The 25,350-nt window shown below is 40.4% G+C and overlaps 1 protein-coding gene across 9 annotated transcripts in view; it reads right to left on the minus strand.

The window, feature by feature from the left end:
* KLHL32 (kelch like family member 32) overlaps positions 1-25,350 on the minus strand; it is a 200,927-nt gene that overhangs the window by 55,229 nt on the left and 120,348 nt on the right. For all 9 annotated transcript variants that reach the window (XR_005596142.1, XR_005596144.1, XR_005596143.1 and 6 more), the window contains one exon: positions 10,257-10,472. Coding sequence is in view for 6 of the 9 variants with exons in the window: in XM_039530196.1 (XP_039386130.1) it covers positions 10,257-10,472 (216 nt within the window). In the remaining 3 variants the exon portion in view is untranslated. The remainder of the gene's footprint in view (positions 1-10,256; positions 10,473-25,350) is intronic.

Here is a 25,350-nt window from a genome sequence, read left to right on the forward strand (position 1 = left end):
ATGGGTAAAACGTTACGTAAGCGCTTCTGAAAATTTTACCTGATAACATTTATTTTACTATTTCTGTTTTTTATTTTTCTTGGAAATTAACCTAGACCCAAGTATAGACAGACATACCAATCAAGTGAATCCTGTGTTAAAACTAAACTCTGTTTTCTAGATAGAGTCAAACCTTAATGTTATGAGTCTCAGGTGACATTTACATTAGAATTCTGTAAAAGCAGAAGCATATACTAGCCTACCATCTGGCTAGGAGACGTAAAGGCATTTTAAATGTAAGAATTCCATAAATGAAGAGTTCATAAAGTTGTGGTTTACTTACAGAACATAGGGACAAGAAAAAGAACTTCACAAATACTGCAAAAAGGCAGCACTTTTTCAGTTGAAGGAATGTAAAAAAAGTGCTTAATTTTCTTTGTATTTTCAGGAGAAAAAAAATCTGCTTCATCATTAACCTTATCATTTTGTAAACTTAAAGATCTGTTTTTTACAGAGTTACAAGGGGGAGATAGTACTTAAAAGTCAGCCTTATTACAGAACACAGGCTGCAACCATAACTATGCAGACACTATTTCTCTCTCTGCATAATGCTTTGCTTTTCATGAATTATCTTGATAGACACAGACAACCGGGGGGGGGGGGAGGGGGGGGAGGGGAAAGAGTAGAATGGAGAGTAAATTCCACTCATCTAGATTATCATTACTTCCAGGGGACTAGGCCCAAAACATTACTGATATTATTTTAAAATTACATAGCACCTTTCTTCTAAGGTTCTCAGAGCAATTTATGGGAATTAATAAATTATAGCATTCCTCTGAAGTACTTGTTTACAGATAGGAAAACTGAGCTAAAGGGAGATTAAGTGAAATGACATAAGAAATCAGTGGCATATCTGAGTATATAATCAAGATCTCTCGGCTTTTACACTCTTGTACCATAACTTTCCTAGTAGAAACCCAGCTAACATTCTGTCAAATGTCAAGCCACAAAATAAAGCCTGCTAAAACTTTGATACCGGGCTGTTTTGTCTCTGCATAAGATGGACCAAATCAGATCACTACATTTGACCAGACATTACCATAGGAGGTTCATTTGTGCCTTTAAGGCATCATATTACCAGGAAGAGTTAGGATTCCTCCTTGAGCAAATTGGAGCACCAGGGCAAAAATAGCCTATATTTTGATGGGAAGGAAAAATTGCTAGTTTCAGAGGGTACAGCATAATTCCCACTGGGCAGCTAGCTAGCTCCACCATTTGGTGCATGTTGCTGATGCAGTGACCTGCCCCTTTTGAGAGATCTGTGCTGAGGCTCTAGGAATGGGCTCCTCACATCCTCTTCCTCCCCCGAACCTTTGTGCTGTGGTGGAGCAGTAGGGCTCCCTAGTGATGAAATTCCATTGCTACAACCAGCTGCCTTGCTTGAAGACAATTTATATTAGTGGGTTCCCCCTGGAGCAAACAGCTTTGATACACAACTGTTAGCAACCATTCTATAGTCCTGTGCTTCTGGAATGAGCACATCTGGAAATTTTAAAAAATAAATAAAATAAATTAGTTGGGACTGATGGCAGTGGAAAGCCTATACTTGCTGCTGCAATCAATATACCCTTTTCTTTATACAAGATTATCACAGAGAAATAAGAGTGCAAAATTACAGCAAGTGACAATCTACCAGAGCATATGGGAACATAAAAAAAAAAAAAAGAAAGAAAGAAAAGAGGACCAAAGGCCAGGCACCTTGCTGTGTCATTTGGAATAGGTCCATCCACAGAAAAGAGCAGGTTAAAAATTATAAGCAAGTACCCACTATAAACAATTATTTGGTGAACAGATTCTAAAAGCTAGTAATGAACAAACATCTCCAGGCTCACAAATAGATTTGTCTAGCCACAACTCTCCATTGTTGTTTGATCTCAATCTAGGTGACTGAAGTTAGCAACTGCATTAGATCAATTTTAGGTGGGGGGGGGGGAAGGAATGAAATAATGATAATAGCTTTTCCTGTAAAGTTTAGATTAGACTAGGGTTCAGATTTGCATTGGATTTTTAAATAATGTTTTAGGCTACGATGTCACAGAAATGCACTGTAACTTTCGATTAAGTGTTACAGATGTGTGTTATAAGTGTTCTAGAATTTATTAGGCAGGAAAAAGAATTCTAGAGAAATGCCATAAGATTATATAAAAATTAATCTAAATACCTATAGAATGTAATCATTACATTTTTCTATAGGTTTTTGAACCATCCTTTAGAAATCTATTGCTGCTATATAATTTTCTATGAAATTGTATACGCTGGTCCCACAAATCTATAGGACTTTTCCATAAGGGTTTATATATTACCATCTCAGGCCCTATGCAAAACCATATAATTAAAATGAATATTTGTCACTAGGTTATATATATTCTATGTTGCCATATTGCTACAAAAACATTAGGGCTATTACTCCAAAAGTGTGTGGCAGTGTTGTGTCCACAAAACGGAAGAATGAACATGCAGCACCTCAGAATTACATGTGTAAATGTGGCTTCTGTCATCCAAATGCATGTCTTTTGTAAGTAGAAGATGTGTGCATACTTTTTGCAAGCACAACATGTGAATTCTCTTTTTAATACCTTGAAATAACTAGGCAGCTTTTCCCAGTCACATCACAAATACATTAACTGCAAGAGGAATGGGGTTTTCCCCCCTGATTCGTTTTTAAAAAACCCAACTCTTAAGCTCTTTAGTAAAAAGTCCATAACTCTGCCCCTTTGGATTTCCTACCCTGATGCTTCCTGAGTTTGTCTATTTCCGCCTCTCCATTTCAATACCTTCGTTATCAGACATCTGATTGCAGAAGTCCACTCAGAGCACATTATGAGCTAGCAAGGCTGGCACTACATCTCTAAGCACTGCAGGAGCCTACACCTAACAAGGATGGGCCCAGCAGTGTTAACTGTAGGAACATTTATGCATTTTCATGTCAGCAGCCAATTTGTTTTTTGTTTTCCTTGAATTCTGCCAAGAATGCGTCTCAGAGGACAGCGCAACAGCAATAAAAAAAAATCTTTTAGGACTTACTGCTCAACTCTGATTCTTTTTGATTTAGCTACAGAGAAGAACAAGTGAGTACATTAGATGCTGTTCACTTGTCTTCAAGCATAGAGCACTTCACATTTTAATCAACTGACCTTCTGCCAAAATGTTGCCACTTTTGTTTACTCTGGCTGACTCTTCAATCCCCACATGATGGTCTTCAAGTAATTAAAGTAATGGGTAAAATTTTCAAAATCACCTTAGTGACTTAGGAACATTAGTGACATTTTTAAAGTGACTTAGGCACTTAAGAGCCTAAGTTCCATTGTTGTCCAATGAGACGTAGGCTCCTAAAAGCTTAAGTCATTTTTAAATGGGACTTAGGCACCTAAATACCTTTTGAGGATATGTTCCCAACTCCCATTGAAATCAATCAGAGTTGGCTGCCTAAATGCTTTTCAGGATCCAGGCATAAGATGTTTTTGAACATTTTACCCAATGTGACCAGAGGCATAAAATTTCCATAAGGTTTAGTTAATTTGCAAAGCTTTAAATGGCCCGGAATCCAGCTCTCTCCCACCCTCTGTTCTATCTCACAGGTACAAGCTGCAGGAATGCTTTTGCTGCCCATCCTTAGTGATACATTTACTGAAATGGTTTAGCTGGGCATTCGGTATAGAGGCCTCTTATTGCTAGAGTTTGCTCCCATTGAAGTCCACTCCAACAGCCTGAGTTAGGCACCTTCTAAGAAGTAGTGCAGAACTCATCTGTTTAATTAGGTTTTTAACTAGCAAGGGCTTATTATAATTGTGTGTCTGGGCAGGGGGCTGATGTTAAGCACTGTGGGGACAACTGTTTTGAGTGGCCACCCTTGCTTAGACATGTGTTATGATTACAGCTTTTACTTTTTGTACATATACTTAGATGTCCTCTGGTAGGTATGTTATCACTGCATACAATAAATAGATTAAAATCAAACCTATAAATATACTGTTCCTCATCTTGTAGAATTAATAGCAGCACAACACTAATGACCAAGAACACTTCCTTTTACTTAAATATACACCTGTACATTGATACACACAATTATACTTCAGTTAATCTTGTGTGTTAGACTCCATGAAAATAGACCAATGCAAATGCAACATACAGAAACCATCTTGCTGAGTGTGCGCCATGGTGTCATCTTTCTGCACTTTGTTTTTAAACTAAATCCCATGTTCCCTACTTAGCTGCAGAGATGACCTAAATTCAGGGGCTGCAGGCACAGCAGCCCTCCTGCCTACCAGTGTGATGCTCTATGCAATTCTACAGTTAATTCAAGATAAATTAGGTGGGGCAATATTATTGCAGGACACTGAGGCAAAAGTAATGCACTCCAGTAATTTCTTTATTGCTTACACCTGCAGCAAAAAATCATGGAGTGGAATTGACATGTATCAAAATGAAATTTAGAAGCATAGAACACAGAGATGCCTTTCATGAATCACTGCTTTTTAATGTAAAATAAAACCTTTCTGTATACATAGGTTTACAGTAGCAATAAGAAATTTTCATGTTAAAAACAGTCAAACGTGGAAGAAGTTCAGAAGAAAGTAACACAAGATCTTATTGTCAACTAATGACAAGATTAAGAAAACATAAAGCCTACTGCTAAGGTGAATGAGGGGAGATAACTCCACACATATGTAAAGGGATGTTATAAAGAGGACAGTGATTTTAAGACAATAAGAAATTGTGCATAAACTGTATTAGGAAAAATGTATGTTAGTAGGAAAAGTTATGCAACTATAGAGTCAATTAGGCAATGGAAGAAACAGTCAGAGAGATTGTTAGAAACACCGTCATTGGTAGATATTCCAAGTCAGTTTAGATATTCGTCTACCAGGAACAGATTAGGAATAACAAAATCAACCCTACAAAGTGGTCTTGATTCTGATCTCACAACAGTTTAACATCAATATAACTGCACTGACTACAGTGGAGTTATTCCTGATTTACACCAGTGCAAGTGAGACTCAGAATCAGTATGTTTTATTCTGTATTATGGCCCCTGAGTTGTTCTTCGTCTTGGTTCTTATTTTTACGTGAAGTAGGTGCTTATGAAAACGAGGCATTAAAACCACTGGTGTAAACCAGACATAACATGCAAGGACAATGTGCTAATTTTTCTAATACATCATGGCCCTCAGACATGCACCAGTCCTGCTTTTATAGTCATGGACCTCTCCTAAGGAGAGGCTAGCAATCGTGTTTAATTGTGGTGGTTTACTGTTGAGGTAAATACCAACTATGGACTAGCATTAGGCAACCAGGCACAATTTCACCCATTGCCGAAGACAGCATTTCTCCAGAGGTAACAGGTCAGTGTATTATTTAGACACTGCACCATTTTCTCCCACGTTTACTTCCTCTTCTGTATCGTTATTTATTGTTTGGTTTATGGTACCACCTAACTGCCAAGGTTTAGGTCCCATCTTGTCAAATCACATCTAAGCCCCTGAGAAATGTCACTCCAAGTTAAAAATTACTGTATGTCCTCTGGAATGTGGTTGAAGCATGAAGGGCCATATACATCTTTAGTGCATCTGGCATGTAAATATCGTGTGACTCCGGCAACAACAGTGCCATGTGAATGCCTGTTCTCACTTTCAGATGACATTGTAAACAAGAAGTGGGAAGCATTATCACCTGCAAATGTAAAGAAACTTGTTTGTCTGAGAGATTGGCTGCACATGAGGTAGGACTGAGTGGACTTTCTAGCTCTAAAGTGTTACATTGTTTTATTTTTGAATGCAGTTTTTTTTAATGTAAATTCTACATTTGTAAATTTAACTTTCATGATAAGGAGATTGCACTACAGTACTTGTATTAGGTGAATTGAAAAATACTATTTCCTTTGTTTTTTACAAGGCAAATATTTGAAATAAAAAATAAATATAAAGTGAGCACTGTACAATTTGTATTCTGTGTTGTAATTGAAATGAAAATATTTGAAAATGTAGAAAACATCCAAAAATATTTAAATAAATGGTTTTCTATCATTGCTTAGCAGCGTGATTGTGTGATTAATCACAATTGTTTTAATCATGTGACAGCCCTAATTTATATATGTGTACATTTTTAAATAAAAAGTTATTTGAAATGAAACATTGACACATTTTATACCAAAAATGTCAAAATGGTGTTGCAAAAAATTTTGGTTTTATCAAAACAGGATTTTCTAATAGAATGCTGTTTTGACTAAGTTTTTATTACCAGCTCTAATATCTATATCTACTGATAGATGGATGATGGCTGGATAGGAAGGTGCTGGACCTTCTTGTAAAATTTTAAAAATAATCTTTTTAACCTTAACTTCAACAACAACAACAAAAAAAGTATCTAAAATGGCTATTGATCTCTTCCCAAAATTAACTTTAAAAAGCCATTTTACAACCCTTCATATAAAGTAAAAGAGGGGAAAAAACAAATCTGTGTTAAATCTCTGGTATGCTCACTTTCAGTCCAATGCAATTAAGAGTTAGCTTTTTGATTAAGATCAAATGTAGTATTGGTGTAGTATCATTTGCTAAATTGGAGGACTAATGTTACTACTATTACTGCGGGGTTCAGTGACCTAAGAGAGATTTCCATCTCTAACTATTATTATGATCCTATGAACAGTGAACTTCTGATCCCTTGAAAATCAAAATTCTGAATTAAGATGATAGCTGATTCTTATGTATAGCAATATTAAGTGTAACATCAGTTTATTGCTTAAATAGCCTTTAAATTTAGCATATTACCACCCTAAGTTTCCAGCAAGAAGCCCTCTGGTACTAGATTTCTCTGGGAACATGTATTACTGTATAAGGTTGGTTACCTTTTAAATTATCAAAGGAAAGAAATCAGCTGCTTCCTTAAAGTAGAGCCAATGAGCCCTTTTAGAAATAGCCAATTATGAGAAAATTGACTTTCCATCTAACGATAATCTAGACATTTATATCCTCATCTGGAAAGCATTTACAACAACTTGTGAATAAATATCACTGTTGATCATCTCAGTCAAACATATGACAAGAGAAGGACAAGATCAAAGAATTATTCACTTTTGTTTTAACTTTCCAGGGATTTTTCCTTGTCTTTTCTGTATTTCTATTTAATTCTCTCTTCCCACCCGGATGCATTATGACACACACTTTACTGGAGCACACAAGCCATGAATCATACACACCTGCAATGATCTATCAAAGTAGTATTTAAATATCCCACATAGTAATTGAATGCAACAATCTATATGGAAAAATCAATAAAATATAGATTCCAAAACATTAACGCCAATGTCCCCTTCTTACACTTACGTTTTCAGGAACTGAAGCCATCCTCTACTCTAGTCATTTGTTTAGAAGAAATTGCATTTCTTCCCGCTCCTCCTAATCACCATATTTAATATTTTAGCACAGTTAAAGTAAGGTTAGAAAAGTTCAGAGTTGTTCGCATTGCAAAAAATAGTATTTCTGTATTCCTTGTAGTTGCCTCTACAAAGGAGAGCCCCATTTAGGCTGGGAAAATGAGGCTCATAAGATTTTTCTGTTAATCACAGTGCACTTTTTACTAAGGAGTGCACTACTACTTACTTTATCCACTATAGTCTATATCCTTCTTAAAATCTTGGCTTCTTTCCAAGACAATCTAGGAGAATTATCACCATAGTACTGTAGAATCTTACTAAACATTAGTCATATTTTGATGTGTGTTAGAAGCCAATATTACTATTAAACTTTCCAAAATATGTCTTGCTTAAGGGTGTAGTTCACAACATTCAATCAACTGGGGAATCCACAACCTAACACAAATCTAGCATGTACCACACATGTACCACATTGGATTTTAGCTTTAATCTACAGCAAAACTACATCAGTTACCCCAAAGCCAGATTTCTATATTTTTCTTTTAACTGTCTTAATCTTTATGTACATTGGGCTTGATTCACCCAGTGAATGCTGTGAGTTTAAACCTTGCTGCACCAGTGAAAGTAGTGCCCTCGGGACACTGTGATCCTCTCCAGGGACCCTGCCCTGGGAAGGTAGCTTTAATTTGTGGTTGAAATTTCATGTGAGGCTCACTGGTGAAGTTGCCTTGGGGACATGTTCAATCAATGTTGTTATAATGTGTGTGCACCTGTGTGTTTTTGGGGTGCTACACTAGTTACAGGTAGGAAACATTAATCAAATAGTAGTATCCCTCATCAGCTTTTCTATTATCTGCCCCACTTTGTGCCAATTTCCTCTTGCTTCCCCAACACCTCCTGCTCTGCTGTTCTTCTGCAAGACATGAGATAGGGATTTGTCAAAGTCAATGAGCACTTTATTACAGAGAGAGTGCTCAGTAATGAACAATTCAGCAATTTAATGAGATTCTGTAGATCTGTCTCCAGCCTGTCCATCAAGTTTCACTTCTATAAAGCACCCTGACACTAATCCTCTGGCATACCCAATCTTCACCCTGGGCTGAATATTAGATTCTTCCATGGTATATTGCATTACCACTATAACCTTAGCAAAAATGATGAACTTAACTACACTTGAGGCAATATAGCTGGTCTGATTTGATTTTCCTCTATTGGGTTGACTATGAGGGAATTATTTATTTACTAAAATAAAGCAAAAAACAGTTTCTTATTGCCTGCTGAATGCCTAAATTGGTAAATATTTATGTGTGTCTTTTAATTCATCCTGGAGAACCAGAAATAAAATATACTTTTTGCTGCCTGCAGCAGAAAACTAGTTTAAAACATTCTACATAACAGCATTAGTAACCTTTAGAGAGGCAATTATGATAATACTTAAATGGACAGTGTAGAGTTTGTTGTCACTCAAAAAGAAGCACATTATCACTGCTGTACACAGCAGTATCTGCAGTGTGACCTGCAACACTGGCATAGACCATCATATTTGCTACATAGAGTGTCCACCCTACTGCCACAGAGGCCATTGAGAAAATCTTTCCCAGATTTGTCCCACAGGGCAAGGCCAGGGTCACAGTACCAGAGACCTAAGAACTCCCACTTACCAGACTGGAAATCGCAAACATGGAAAGAACGCCTGCCATATCACACTGACCAGTGCCAGCATGCTATTTAATGCAGCTTGGCTTTCTGCAGCATCTCTCTTATCTAAGATATCTCAAAGCACTTTGCGAAGCACTTTCATCTTGCAGTGAAGTGATAATGAAAGCAAATGGGCCATACCCCCACAACCTCACTCATCAAAAGTGCTTTACTGAGCAAGGGAATGAGGGCTAGGACTCCAGAGTATCCCCTCCTCCTTTATAAAAGAGTACAGCACCAGGGGATCTCTCAAAGATGGGTAGGCAGGAGTCCAAGTTTATATTTCAATTTTAATGGAAATAGCAACTTTGGAAAAGACTGCATATTCTACCCTCAAAATCTGAGAAATACATCTGTGTGGTAGCCACTAGAATAAAGGATTAAACTTTATCTCCACTCTGCCTTGGTAGTTTGAAGAACTTTGTTCTTACATAGCACTGCTCATCTGCAAATCTCAAAAGTAAGGTTAAATATATACCCTCCATTTCACAGATGGAGAAACCAAGGCAAAGAGCAATGAAGTGACTTACCCAACATCACCCAGCAGATACGTAGCTTATTAAGAGAGCCATGAACACCACTCAGGTCTTCTGATTGCTTGTCCTGTCCATTAGCCCAAAGGTACCTCCCTTTTTATAAGATAAAAAGTATTCTCCAAAACAGATATATTGAACACTTTTTTCCTACCTTGCCCTGCCTTTCTCCCATACTGCATGATAGCAAATAAGAAACAAACAGCAGTGTTCCTGTAATGAATATTACAGATATTTACTTCCATTATATTCTGGAGCTACACAGATTTACAGTGGGATTGTTTCACAGATTTTTTTTTTGATAGCAAAACATATCATAAGTATGTGGCTGTCTGTTTCTTTAGAATTAAAAGCTATTAAATCATATTCGGTATTATACCACAACGTTGTCATTTTTTCCCCTGTTAACATACTAGGCCACACAAGTCAACCAATAAAAAGTCTTCTTCCAAATTAACTAATTGTATTAGAACAGAGCAGATCCTGTATTATTACCAAAAATCAAGTTTTCCCCCTATTGTTTCCCTGAGCCTTTAATCATTTTAGTGTCTCCATCACAACAGTTTTCCCTGGTTTTAAACAGTGTCACACATTACACTAACTGATTTCCTTACCTGCCAGATTTGCTCTTCGCTAAGGGAAGTGAGTCGGTCACTCTTCAGGACCTCTCGAAGGAGACAGTAAGGGAGAGTCAGGACTTCCTCCGGGTGACTCTTCAACAGCTCAGAGAGGTGTTTAACTAAGAAATCAACCACTGCCTTCTCCAGCAAAGTGAGGTTAAAGAGGTCAGCGAGCTTATACAGGTCCAAGTAATTAAAGCTATTTAATTCCTGGGTGGGTAAAACAAAACAAAAAATGTGTCTCAGAAAAAAAGGCAAAAGAGAAATGGGGGAAATGTGACTTCAGATTGAGGATCATGGTCTGACACGTGTGAAAAAAGCATGAGCAAATACTGCAATTGCATGTGCAAATTGGGCAACTGTGAACAATAGAGGGTATTCAGAAATCATTTGTGTTGAAATTGCCTGATTTATGCATGCATCTACAACTATAAGACATTCATTTGTATGTGGACCAATAAATAAACCAATGTATTTCAGAGTGTATTACAAGAGCTGGCAGAATTCAACAGATAGGTTTTAAAAAATATATTTCCATTAATTAAAAAGCTTTGTTACAGAACAATTGTTTGTTCATTATTTATTGTTAATTATTTCATCTACCTTGAAAAGAGAACTGCAAGCACTTTCATAAATAGGATTTCTAGTTTCACTGAGGACTTCTGTATTCTATGCTGAAATTATGTTTCAAATTTACAGATATATCATCAGTGAATTAAAACAGATTTCCCTTCACCTCCTGCACCAACAGTATCCTAATTTGCACTTCTTCCTCTAGAAGCAGAAAAATGAACACTGACAAAAGCTGAGCTAAACCAAAGCAAAAGTACTTTGTACCCAGATATCAACATATCCCACAGTTAAAGGCCCACATTTTCAGCCTGGCATATTGCTGCAATTTCTACAATCTGGGCAATTTACATCATTTTAGATCTCATGCTTTTCAAGATCAAAATCATGTCTTCATCTATGTTAGGAGAGCACCTAGTACACTGGGCACTACCACAAACTAAGTAAAAAAAAAATCTAGAAAATAAACAACAAAGTAACTAGTCACCTGACTGCTAATATTTGTACCCACAATCAACTGCAGGTACCATTTTGCAGGCACAGTTTGCACCCATAAAAAGGGAGGCGGGACTTTAGAAAATATAGCCTGAAGTGCAAACACGAGACTGTCTGATAATTAAAGGTAAACAGTAATGGAACAAAAGTTTTTAAACAACTCAACACCACATCTCATTGTATCGTGATAATCAGAATATGTGGAACAAATCCTTGAGGTAATTAATTTAGATGGACTATATAAGCCAAAGGTCTATAAAGGTCTAACAGAATCCAGTCACCATCCAACATTAAATAAAGTTAAACTGGGTCTGGGGTTTGATGTACAGAGACCTCAGACTGTTTAGAACATGGCAAACACACCATTAAAAATCCTTTGAACCTTTCATTAACGATACAGAAAAGAAGGAAAAACAGTTAAAACATCTGAAATGTAAAATATTAAACAAGGCAGCTTGGTAGAGTTTTTAGAAGGAAAAATCCCTCATTCCACAGTCTCTTAGAGCGCATTAAAGATGGTAATAACTGTCCTTTTGGGGAAAAGAAAAGAAGCCGGGTGAGATGGGCTAAAGCTGTTGTTGTTCCTGTTGTCATTAAGATCCAAAACTGCCCTTTTGAGGAAAAGAAAATAAGTTAGTTGAGATGAACTGGAGCTGCTGTTCCTGTTGTTAAAGTCCGATCCCATTTCATCCAAGATACAGTTTGGAATTCAGCTGGAGTTGATAGAATGATCCAGATGACATCACCAACCCTCTCTGGCCTGAGCTGGTAAAGATATCCCTCAAGATTAAGCCAAAGAAGGTCTGGGATCCCAGAAGGTAGTGGGGGTGGCAGCCAGGACAGTGAAGCTTGGTCCAGTAGCCTCCATCTGTTCTTTCTTTACCCCCAAAATCTCAGTCTTTAAAAAGCCACAAAGGGTATGGTGGGTGGAGTAACCCATCCCCTCATTATTTTGTCCATCAATGTAGGCTCACTATCCAACACACCAATTTTGGTTCATTAACTTCTGGCTCTATATCATCTGTTTTAACAAGCATAATTTCAACATTTTTTGGATTATATCAAGATGGACTTTTGGGTTTAGAGTAATCCAGTTTCTCTGTCTGGTTTTCTAGCATAATTCCCATCAACATTTGTTGTTATAGGTTATTCTGACATGTTATAAACTTACACATTTTTGACAGTTAATCTCTCAATTAGGGTAAATTTGTAAGCACAATTATCATAACACTCCCTCACTCTCCTTCCCATTCCTATTCTTACCCAGCTGAGCAATACGGGAATCAAAACTATACAGACGATCTCTGAATAATAATGGTCCAAATGGTCCTGCCCAGTACACAATGTGGAGGAGAATAAGACAAACTCCTGGAATAAACACTTAGGGACAAGAGAGAGTGAGCAGAGACTTCACCGTATCCTTCCCAACTCTGAGAAAGGCCACCTACAAAAACCAGTGTGTTGCTGGCTCTTCGTGGGTTTTGGAGAGCGTTAGAGTCAGGGAGCTCTACAAGGGTCACTCATCTCTAAAACTTGTGGATATGCAGACAGAAATCCACATGGGAGTTAATGCTGTCTGTTGTAGCATTAACTCCCCCCAGAAGCATCGATTCCACACACAGAAGGGACTAATCATGTAAGAGAGACAATGGTATACATCTCCTCAATGAGCTATGCTGCCATGGGAAAGAGGAGGCTAGAAAGCAACACAAAGGATCATGCAGACCAGGCAGAGAACCTAGAATCCTGGGATTTGCCCACAGCTCCTTGGGTTAAACAGTGATTCCTTCATTCTCAGTGTGGCCATACACCTCAGCTTCCAAAGGACAGCATAGCAAAATCTCAAGAAGTTATATTATATAGAGCGGGGTCAGCAAGAACAAATATATATTATTTGAGACAGAGTGACAAAGGACCCTAAATAAAATTCATAGAGTTTTGTCGGCTTTTCTCTGTTTTTGCTCTTTGTTCCTGTTTCCCCTCCCCTCCCCGGTTTTCTCCTACAATTTACTGCTCTGCTCCCTGCTACCAGCCCCCTCATTGTCCCAGTCCTTATGCGAAAATTACAAGAACTCTTGTCAGTTTCACTTTCCTGCTTAGTTAGCACAGGAAGCAGAGCAGAAAAGAGGAAAAGACTAAATTACCTGAATTACACTTGGCTGCTCTGCTGGATGGACTGGCAGAGCCAAATGAAACTGACAAGAGATCTTGTAAATGTCAATTTGCTGCTCTGCTGGCATATGGAGTGGACCAGCAGGAAGATGGAAAGGGAGAAGAGAATCTCCAGAAGGTTCTGGGTGCTACCCATGGGATAAAGTCTGCTTGGTCAGTGAATTCAATGGTTTTCCCATTGATCGATGGTAGAACTGCTACTCCAGGATAACCAAATTCCTTGTGGGGCTCCCATTGCAACATGCCCCCCCTGCATATCTTCCAGTTTGGGGCTGTGTATTACATTCTATTTAAGATGCTACATTCTATACAGAATCTCTTCTTTATTTTTTTAAAGAATCAGGAGCTCAGGTTTATGCATATTCACAATAAGCACTCAGGGCCTGATCTAGTCTCAAGAGCCACAGGTTTTCTGGTACATCATAGGATGCCCCCCCTCTCCATAATGAGACAGGTGAGGTGAGGACAAATCCTCCCCCACTACAGTAGACTAGGACAGGAATTCTACAAGTTGAAACTCCTGACATTTCTTGTTTCCTACATGAAATGATTTTGCTCATAATCATGGGGAAACAGGGAAAGGGTTGACAATTATTTGCACTCCTGCTCCCCAAGTCAACTCATATACTCATTAAAAATTGACAATGGCATTATAGAAAATCTTTGGATTTTACAGTAAAAAAATTCTATTAATTAAATATTTGGATTTTTAATGTAATTTAAAAGAAAAATTTAATCTTGATATAAATTTCATTTTGACAGATTTATAGGATGTTATTTTATTGCTAATTAATAAACAACTGACAAAAACATTTTAGAAACTACAGTAGTCACCACTGAAAATATCCATATTTGCTAGCATGTTATCACAGTGTGGTATCTCAGGTCTGGCAGCTATTCTCTATTCTAGGCATAGTGGAAAGGTTGTGCTCTCTCAGATACCAACTGCTGGCAATTGCTGACCTACACTGAGTACTAGGAGTTCTGTTTCCATTTATTTTTTTAAAAATGACCTGTATGTATATAAATATCTTGCAAATATTTAGTCATTCTTGGTTCTCTTTAAAATGTGGAGATGAATAGAAAGAAAACTTACATTCCAAAGACAGTATTGACAAGCCTACACATTCAGAAATCATAAGCCAGTTTCCCCAAATCATGAGATTTTAAAAAAACAACCACCAACATTTGGGGTTGTTTTTATTTGCTTTCTGGTTTTGAGCATGGAGGGTTAACATTTACAAGCTTTTGCCTGCAATCATAAACGGTTAAAAAATTACTTTTGCTTTTTAAATGAAAGCTGAGATGCTCAAATAATCAGATGACTTCAGGAGCAGGGGCTTAAAGAAAATGCTAAATAGCACAAAAGTTGTGCTAAAATTGAGAGAGTTGGCAACATAACAAAGGGCATGTCTACACTGCAATAAAATACTGGCTCACAGGACTAAAAATTGCATTGTAGACATCTGGGTTTGGGCTGGAGCCCAGACTCTGAGACCTCACAAGGTCTACACCGCTATTTTTTTGCCCCACAGCCTGAGCCCCAGGAGTCTGATGGGGGATGGAGAGGGGTATGTCTACAAGGCAATTAAATAATGGTGGCTGGCCTGTGCCAGGTGACTCCGGCTCATGGGGCTTGGACTGAGGGGGTATTTAACTGCAGTGTAGATGTCTGGGCCTGGGCTGTAGCCTGAGCTCTGGGACCCTCTTATCTCGCAGGATTCTAAAGCCCGAGCTCCAACCCAAGTCCGAATGTCTACACTGCAATTAAAAAGCCCCGCAGCCCATGTCTGAGTCAGCTGGCACAGGCCAGCCACCAGTTTTTAATTGCAGTTTAGATGTACCCTGGGTCAATTGGCCCAGGCCAGCCAAAGAAGGCTGGGATTTAGGCCCTGATCCTGTAAACACTTACATATGTGATGAATTTCAAGCATATGAATTATCCAACAGAAAAAAAATAATAATAATGGTGATAGCCTATCTCTTAGAACTGGAAGGGACCTTAAAAGGTCCAACCCCCTGCCTTCAGAAGGAGGACCAAGTACTGATTTTTGCCCCAGATCCCTAAATGGCCCCCTCAAGGAGTGAACTCACAACCCTGGGTTTAGCAGGCCAATGCTCAAACCACTGAGCTATCCCTCCCCATGATTTCTACTTTCTAGGTTTTTATATGGTCACCTCTTACCACAGTAGTTGACTTAAAAGGGAGAGGAGTAAGACTATACAGCTACAGCTGGGGAGCCAATGACAATTTGGTACAGGAGCTGTCTAGGCTGATGGGGGTTAAGAACCTGGATTCTATGTGAGACACATTTGCTATATGTGCCAGCTCTGGGAAATGCATCTCCACAGATCACAGATAGTACTGTAGGCCCTGCTCCACCTTGTCTGCGAGATTGGCATCCCCATGCATTGAGGCAAGGGTACAAGCAATGTATGTCAAACTGAACTTCACAGAGTTTTGCACTTGCAACCTTGTTTAGTCGACTTTGCTACAGAAAGGGATGTTCTGAGCCATTGGAATGAGGTCTTCCCAGGCTGACAGAATGTCAATCATCCAAAAAGAAATTTAAGAGACATGAACTTAAATAAACTGAGTTCTTCTGTAATGGATAACTTCATTTTTGGAGGTCAGCAATAAGGAGAATAAGATCAAAGCCTTGTGACCTAAAGATTAACTTTCTACCAAAGAAAGGTGAGCCTGATCAAACACCCAATAGAGTCAATGGAAAGTCTCCTATTGATTTCAATGAGTTTTGAAATAACCCCAGGTGCAGAAGGTGCAGCCTTAATTAATTATGCAGCCTTAGATGTCATGAGTAATGCTGGTCAGGATATTATTTATTTGCTGAAAAGAGCAAGGCCTTACACTCAACTTGATAGCATTGCTCTGTCTGAAACATAATTTTTGAATGCCCATCAATTCCAAAATTTCAGGGAATGTTGTAGGAATCAATAGGCAGAACCTTATTAATTTTGCTGAAAATAGGAAGAGGAAAATGGGATACACACGGAGTCCCTTGTATCTGGGTTAGCAGAATCATAACCTTCAACCAGCTCTGTAACTATCTACTGATCAAAGAACCGGTTTGATGGCAGCTATTAACACCTTCCAGCATAACAATACTCCCATCTCAGCCCATAGTTCCAATACAGTTTAAAATGATGACACCCTGTATGACTTCTCTCTCAAACAGAAAGAAAAGAAATAAGAATGGTGGGGGCAAGGGAGCTATGCGGGTTCACATAGAGCTGCTGGCAAGGTGGGTATGGGGGAGGGTTGCAGGGAGTCCCTGAAATAGAGGGGGAGGTTAGCATAGTGGGAATTTGTTTGGGGGCAGGAGGTTTGAGAATGCAATTGAATTTTTGTGGTGAAATTTCCATTTTGTCCAAAAGGCATTTTCCATGGGAAGAGGGGAAAAAAGTTTCAATGGAAAATTTTGAACCAGCTGTAGTCAAGAGTCATCATTCCTAGACTGAGCATAAACTGAGGGGCTCAACAACTTGCAGATAATGATCTGAGTATTTTGTTAATTTTTAACTGTTGGGGTTCAACAGAATGCTGACTCTTCCTCAGAACAGGTCAGCTTGACACAGAGGCTGAAATTAATCACCTTCCGGGGGGTTGCTAGTTTAGAAGGCTATCAATATATTATAAAAGATTGGGCCTCTAAACCAGGGGTTCTCAGACTTTTGTATTGGGGACCCCTTTAACACCATTATAAATGCTGGACGCAAAGCGGGGTTTGAGGTGGAGGCTGACAGCTCACGACCCCCCCATGTAATAACCTAGTGACCCCCTGAGGGGTCCCAACCCCCAGTTTGAGAACCCTTGCTCTAAACAGAAATACTCACTTTTGACTCCAGAAGGTCAGATTTGGCCTTTAGCTTTGAACTTCACAACCATGGAAGCTGGTTTATCAGCTTTCTCAAAAGAAAATCATCCAATTGTCATACCAATCATTTGCTCAAATCAAAATTATACCGGTATTGCACATTGCTATCCTGCTGAGGGCAAAAGTGTCATGCTGAGATTGTGAGATGTATATTACGGATCAGATAATCCATCTCCCAATCAGTGATTAAGCTTTAACAAACATATGACTATGGCAGAATATAGAAGCCTCTTCCCAAAATTTCATTTTTTTGTATCAGAATCTGTGTGTGTGTGCGTGCGCACGCACACACACACACACACACACACACACTCTGTGTAAACACATACACACACACACACAAATATATATAGCAAAACAGAATCACAATCAATACATCTGCTTTCTCTGAATACATTTCCAAACTAAATTCTTAACTAGATGAAAACCTTCAGATTAACAAATCAATGAAGTGTGCATTCTCTGAAATGGGCTACCCATTCAATTCTGTTGGGATTAGGCATAAACTAATTCTGACTGCATTCACCTTCAATGGGTTTTGTTTGATTTACAATTAAATGACAAGCTACTGTTTTGAAACAGCAATTACATAAGTTTAAAAGACTTATTTCTTAAAATAAATATTATACATTTGTATTACAGAATACTGTCCACTAGTAATATTCATTAAAATGACATTTTTAATAAAAAGTATTTAACACATAATTGAAAGCATCAGGCATAAATAAATTATGTAAAAAAGAATGTACATTGTACAAAGGCTATATGTGTTACGTCTTTTTATGAAGAGCTGAAAAACAAACTAAAAGAGAGCACATGAAGAATTAAAGAAGAGTGGTACGTAAAGAAAGAGATCCAATGTTTTGCTAATGTGATCTATGTTACTTTGCTAACCCACATTCAGACTAAGAGTATATAGTTATTACTGAGTTACAGTATAAATGGTTGGTATATTCCATACTGAACATGTACCTCATTAAATAAATTAGTCAACATGTTAGTCAATGTCTACCTCCAAAATGAACTTGTGTATCTGGTCCTATGCATTCATCTCACTGTACTTTACTGAAGAGGGCGGGGGTTTTTTTTGTTTTTTTTTTCCAAACTGCTCTTTTTAGTAGTGAGTGAATCCATCATTCCATGTTAAGCATCTTACTGGGCTTCTATGTTATTAATATCAACCTTTTGGCTGCCAAAACAATTGAATAATGAGCTCACATTTAAAATCTTAAGTTTAGGGGGAATATAAGAAAAATCAATTTTTCAGACAAATATGTCCTAATAGAAAGACAATATTAAATGTTTACAGTAGACTACATGATACTAACAGCATTTTAATAGAGGATACAGAAGAGAGTCAAACAGGAGAAAGAACATTTAGAAATATTCTATTTCAAGTTATTTCAAATCGATCTTTATTTAATTTATACTTTTAAGAATAATTGTATTGTGCAAGCCACAGAAAAGGATATAAGTAACAGATTGATAAATTAGAGTTAATCATAACCAAGTGCACGCTAGAGTACAATATACTTCTAGTCCTGTGCTCTGCTTTATAAATAGCAGAAAAATCACAAGGAGAACTAAGGGGAGAGACTGCATTTCTTTATGACCTTATTTGAAAGATAAACTCCTTGGGGAAATACAATTTATTCCGATTATCAAGACCCTGCTGTGCAAATCTACAGTCTGGGAGCACACTACAGAGATCAAAAAATATTTACTTTATTCTGTTGGGTATAAAATCTTTTAATGAATGCATAATTACAGAAAAAGTGTATACAGCTTTAGAAATTCCATTGCTGAGCCAAGCCATTAATATCCAAGGCATCATACCCAGTTGTGACTCCACCTGCTTCCTATTTGGATTACAACACAGTTATAAATCAAGGTATTATGTGACTACCCATATTGGTGCCACAGAAACAGATAGCTTTGTATTATTTCCCCTCTGCAAAATGAGATGACAACCAATGCCTGAAAGCAAAAACATGCCTTCTAAGGGTATGTCTACACTACAAGAGTAGTTCGATTCAACTTAAGTCAAATTTGTGGAATTGACCTTACAAAGTCGAATTTGTGTATCCACACTAAGGACACTAATTCGACTTTGTGAGTCCACACTAACGGGGCAAGCGTCGACATTGGAAGCGGTGCACTGTGGGCAGCTATTCCACAGTCCCCGCTGCCCATTGGAATTCTGGGTAGAGCCCCCAATGCCTGCTGGGGGAAAAAATGTGTTGAGGGTGGTCTTGGGTAACTGTCATCATTCAACCGTCACTCCTGCCCTCCCTCCCTGAAAGCGCCGGCGGGAAATCTGTTCACGCACTTTTCTGGTCAGTGACAGCGCGGACGCCACAGCACTGCGATCATGGAGCCCGCTGCGATCATCGCTGCACTTATGGCCGTTGTCAACTCCTCGCACCTTATCGTCCATCTCTTCCACAGTCAGATGCTGAGAAATGGGGCGAGGAGGCTCCGGCAGCACGGTGAGGACATGAAGTCTCAGAGTGGCACAGACCTCTCAGAAAGCACGGGATCCCGTGCCGCGGAGATCATGGTGGCAGTGGGTCATGTTCATGCTGTGGAACGGCGATTCTGGGCCCGGGAAACAAGCACGGACTGGTGGGACTGCATAGTGCTGTAGGTCTGGGATGAATCACAATGGCTGCGAAACTTCAGGATGCGTAAGGGCACTGTGTGACTTGCTGTCCCCTGCCCTGAAGCGCAAGGACACCCGGATGCGAGCAGCCCTGACTGTGCAGAAGCGAGTGGCCATAGCCCTCTGGAAACTTGCAACGCCAGACAGCTACCGGTCAGTAGCGAACTACTTTGGCGTGGGCAAATCTACCGTGGGGGTTGTTGTGACGCAAGTAGCCCACGCAATCGTTGAGCTCCTGCTCTCAAAGGTAGTGACCCTGGGAAACGTCCAGGTCATCATAGATGGCTTCGCCGCGATGGGATTCCCAAACTGCGGTGGGGCTATAGATGGAACTCACATCCCTATCCTGGGACCGGACCACCAGGCCAGCCAGTATATTAACCGAAAGGGCTACTTTTCAATGGTGCTGCAAGCACTGGTGGACCATAGGGGACGTTTTACCAACATCAACGTCAGGTGGCCGGGCAAGGTTCATGACGCGCGTGTTTTTAGGAACTGTGGTCTGTTTAGACGCCTGCAGGAAGGTAGTTTCTTCCCGGACCACAAAATAACTGTTGGGGATGTGCAGATGCCTATAGTGATCCTCGGGGACCCAGCCTACCCGCTAATGCCCTGGCTCATGAAGCCCTATACAGGCGCCTTGGACAGTGACAAGGAACTCTTCAACTACCTGCTGAGCAAGTGCAGAATGGTGGTGGAGTGTGCTTTCGGACATCTCAAGGGGAGATGGCGAAGCTTACTGACTCACTCGGATCTCAGCGAAACCAATATCCTCATTGTTATTGCAGCTTGCTGTGTGCTCCACAATCTCTGTGAGAGCAAGGGGGAGACCTTTATGGCGGGATGGGAGGTTGAGGCAAATCGCCTGGCTGCTGATTACGCTCAGCCAGACAGCCGTGCGATTAGAAGAGCCCAGCGGGAAGCGCTGTGCATCCGGGAGGCTTTGAAAGCTAGGTTCCTCAGTGAGCAGCGTGACCTGTGACTGTTCAGTTTCTTTACAGAGAAGCTGAACCTGCCCGTTTCTTTGCCCAGTTACTGTTGACTATCCTCTGCAGTTACATACCCCGTTCACCCCGTTTCCCCCCTTCCAACACACGTGTAAAAATAAAATACATGTTCCATTGTTACTTAACAAAGGTTTCTTTATTAATGACTTTGCATTAAAGGGTTGAAACTGGGACGCAGACTGTGCTGGGTAGGGTGTGCAGTGATGTAAAGACCACCTCTAAACTCGAGGAATGACAGGCTCCTGCTCCTAGAGCGGTCCGCAGTGCCGGACTGGTTGTTTCAACGGAGCCTGCCATCCCTCCTTTTTGGGACTCTGTGTGCGGGGGCTATGTGACCTTGTTGCGGAGGAGGACGGATACAGATTCCCCTGCTGCGTGGCTCTGTGGTCCAGGACAAGGACCGCTGCATAAGATCTGTAACTGCCCTCCCCCGCTACAAAGTCACGTACCCCCCACCCACACAGAACCTGGAAACCACCTCCCATACTGACCAGGGTGCCTACTGACTGCACTGTGTGTGTGACCTGCTGCTGATCCTGCCCCCGTGTCTGTACCCTGGTAAAGGTGACTGTCCTATGCAATTACCAACCCCCTTCCCCACCCTCCCCCTTCAAACACAGTCTTCTGTACAAAAACATGACGGAAACAGTAATTAACAGCGAAGTATTTTTAATAATCAACTAGACAGGGGATGAAACTGGGATTGGGGCTTGGGTGAGTCAGGAAGGGAAGGACTTCTCAAAATTTAGGGAATGAGAGCTTTTGGGTAATTGAGCACTCTGCTGGGGTGCGATGACAGTTTTCACAGCCCCTGGCGCCCCTCCTTCTTGTTATTTTGGGTGAGGGGGGTATGGGATTTTGTGGCGGGGGAGGGCGGTTGCAGATACACTGCAGGGGGGCTCTGTCCTCCTGCCTGCGGTCCTGCAGAACACCCACAAGGCGCCGGAGCGTGTCCGTTTGCTCCCTCATTAGTCCAAGCAGCGTTTGAGTTGCCTGCTTGTCTTCCTCACGCCACCTCTCCTCCCGTTCGCTGTGTGAGCGCTGGTACTGAGAGAGGTTCTTCCTCCACTGGCTCTGCTGGGCCGCCTCGGCTCAGGAGCAGCCCATAAGTTCAGCGAACATCTCGTCCCATGTCTTTTTCTTTCGCCGCTTAATCTGCGCCAGCCTCTGTGAGGGGGATGCTGGGGCAGGTCTGGAGACAGTCGAAGCTGTGTGATGGGAAAAAGAGTGAATTCCTTGCAAAGATACATTTTTGCGAACAATTAACACAGTCTAGTCTGTCTCTGTGAACAAGACCATGCACAGCACCTATGTCATGATCAGGACAAGTTCTAATTTTCGGCCTTCGCTTTCATTGCCTGGGGTCTTGCACTGGAGATCAGACAAGCGGGGCAGGACAGCAGAATCCGTGTAGCAGCCAGGCATGGTAAGCCGCAGACTTTAGGCTGCTTAAAACTTAATGTATAGCAGTGCCCTCCTGCTGCAGGCAATCCGGAAAGCATAAACTCTGCCCCTGTTCCACCTCCTCGCGGCTGTTCCCTGGGAAAGATCCCTGTATGCTGCCCCTCTGCAGCCTCCACCACGTGGCTCTAAACGGAGGCTTATTGTCATGCAAAGGAACAGTCAAGCATTCCCAATACTAACAGTACACAAATTACTCTAATTAAATGCAGGAGTCTCCGAGCGAGATCACCCTGAGGAGGATCACAGAGCGAGATAGAGAGCGCATGCTGCGTGAAAGCCAGCATGCTCGTGGAGGCAATGCTCCCAGAATACCTCATGAAAGCCTGGCGTGGAAAAGTGTGCTACCACGGATCACCCAATAAGGCAGCTCTCCCCAGGAACCTCATGCGGAGGCTTTTCGTTTACCTCCTGGAGAGCTTCGTGGAGATCTCCCAGGAGGATTTCTGTTCTATCCCCATATATATAGACCTTCTTTTCACATAGTTCAGATTCCTGTTACATTAATAATAAAAGTTTACATGTTTAAAGCACTTACTGACTGATCCTTCCCCTGATTCAGGGTCCGGGGTAACTGCTGAGGAGGGTTGGTAGGGGATCTCCGTGAGGGTGATGAAGAGATCCTGGCTGTCGGGGAAATCAGTGTTGTAAGCGCTGTCGACTGCCTCCTCCTCCTCATCTCCTTCCTCATCTTCCCCGTCCGCGAACTCTGAGATTGCATGGACTCCTCTGCTGGAGAGCTCTGCATCATTGCCATTGCTGCTGAGCTCGCCACGATGTCCAACCAGGAAATGAGATTCAAACTGGCCAGAAAGGAAAAGGAATTCAAATTTTCCCTGGGCATTTCCTGTGTGGCTGGTCAGAACATCCAAGCTCGGACTGCTGTCCAGAGCGTCAACAGAGTGGTGCAGTGCGGGATAGCTCCCGGAGCTACTAAGGTCGATTTCCGTCCACACATAGCCTAATTCGACATAGCCATGTCAAATTTAGCGCTACTCCCCTCGTCGGGGAGGAGTACAGAATTCGAACTAAAGAGCCCTCTAGGTCGAACTAATTAGCTTCCAGGTTTGGATGGGTGCACGGTTAAGTCGAATTAAAGCTGCTAAATTCGACATAAACTCCTAGTGTAGACCAGGCCTAAGAGTGTAAGCTCTTAGGGGCAGGGGCTCTGTCTTTGTAATTCTTTGAACAGCACCTAGCACAATGGACTCTTGATCCTGATTGGGGCATCTGGGCACTATGGTAATATAAATGTTAAATAAAATAAAATAAATAAATAAAAGTAGATGAATGGTTAAATTTAATTCTGGTATAAGTCAAAATAGAAATAATAAACTATTTAAAACAACGAGAAATCTGTAACAAGGCAAAAATACATTAGGTACTGTACTACAGTGAGAAATCTAGTGGATAGTTTATCTTTTTTAAATAAAATTACAGAAGAGGAGCCAAATTCTGCCATTTCACACACACTGCATTATTAACAACTAAGGCTCTGACCCCACAAAGACTTACTCAAGTGCTTAACTTTAATGAGACCATTCAAGCTTGAAATCCATGCTAGTACTTATGAACTTAAACTTATGTATATGCATAAATCTTTACACGATTAGGGCTTTAGGCCTCATTCTGAAACTCTTGCTCATATTGAGCATCAGAGTAGTCCACTGATGCATGGAAGTAATTTTTGCAGAATCAGAGTCACACTGCGATAATAAGGGATGAGGGGAGGGTTCAAATTCAAATCCCCCCCCATATATAATAGCATAAACATAGATATAGATTTTTTTTCATAAGTAGACGAATGGTAACTGATCAGTGGCTGAATGTAGACACGTATCCTTGTAGACTTAAGGGGCACTATCAACTTTATTTTCTTTTAATTGACTAATTTTACAAAATTCAATTTATTGTTAGAACATGCTTTCCATAGCATATCCTAGGCTTTTTAATTCCTATTTTTTGAAAGTGTAAAGTTGATCTGAATCCCTGCTGATGTTCTGAAGGATGTTCTGAGTTAGGTCCAAGATCAGCAACATCAAACAGGCTCAGGTCCACTCATTTCCCTCCTTCTCTATTTTGTTTCACACAATGTCTGCTGCCTTTTCAGTTTCAGCTTTGTTGCAGCTGTTGCTAGTAAACGCTCTCCTTCAGAGCAGGGGGGAAAGAGGGTCTGTGATCTCCACAAGGACAGGGTATGAAAGTGATGTTATTATCTAAGTCCATAAGACTGAAAATGCAACTGACCACCACCAAAACAGTGAAACTGACTATACACAAAGTGCCACCAAATGTACAAGGTAAACCAACTCTCTCAGATACAATAATATGTCAGTGGTTACTTGTAACAACAATAGGTGTGTAAATTTTCAGGATGAAGGTGTCTGACCTTTTAAACGATCATGACTACAGAGATATCCTTTCATTTCTGTTGTACATTACAGATCCCTATTTCAGAAAAATAATATGAATGCAACATTAAGATGGCACAGTTCAACATTTTAGCACATCACGTAATAGAAAAAACAAAGTTTGTACAGCAATGTTAAAGTAGTCACAAGACATTTATGCAGTGTTTTCAATTCCTGTTCACATTTCTTTAATCTCAAAGTGAGTTGGGCTGTCCTGGGAATCCCACATGTGGCTGGCACAAAACCTCCTCAGCTGGGAGGTTTCACATAACAGAGGCAATGTTAGCATTACTTTGCACAAGGAAAATCCTGTGGGAACAAAGTGAGTGTTACAGCAGAGGCCAACTCTTCCATTGCCCGTCCCTTCTCACAGTCACAGTCCCAGGCTCTGGAAATCCCCAAACCCAAAGAGTG

Source organism: Mauremys reevesii, linkage group 3 (genome assembly GCF_016161935.1).
Source record: "Mauremys reevesii isolate NIE-2019 linkage group 3, ASM1616193v1, whole genome shotgun sequence".
Lineage (NCBI taxonomy): Eukaryota > Metazoa > Chordata > Testudines > Geoemydidae > Mauremys > Mauremys reevesii.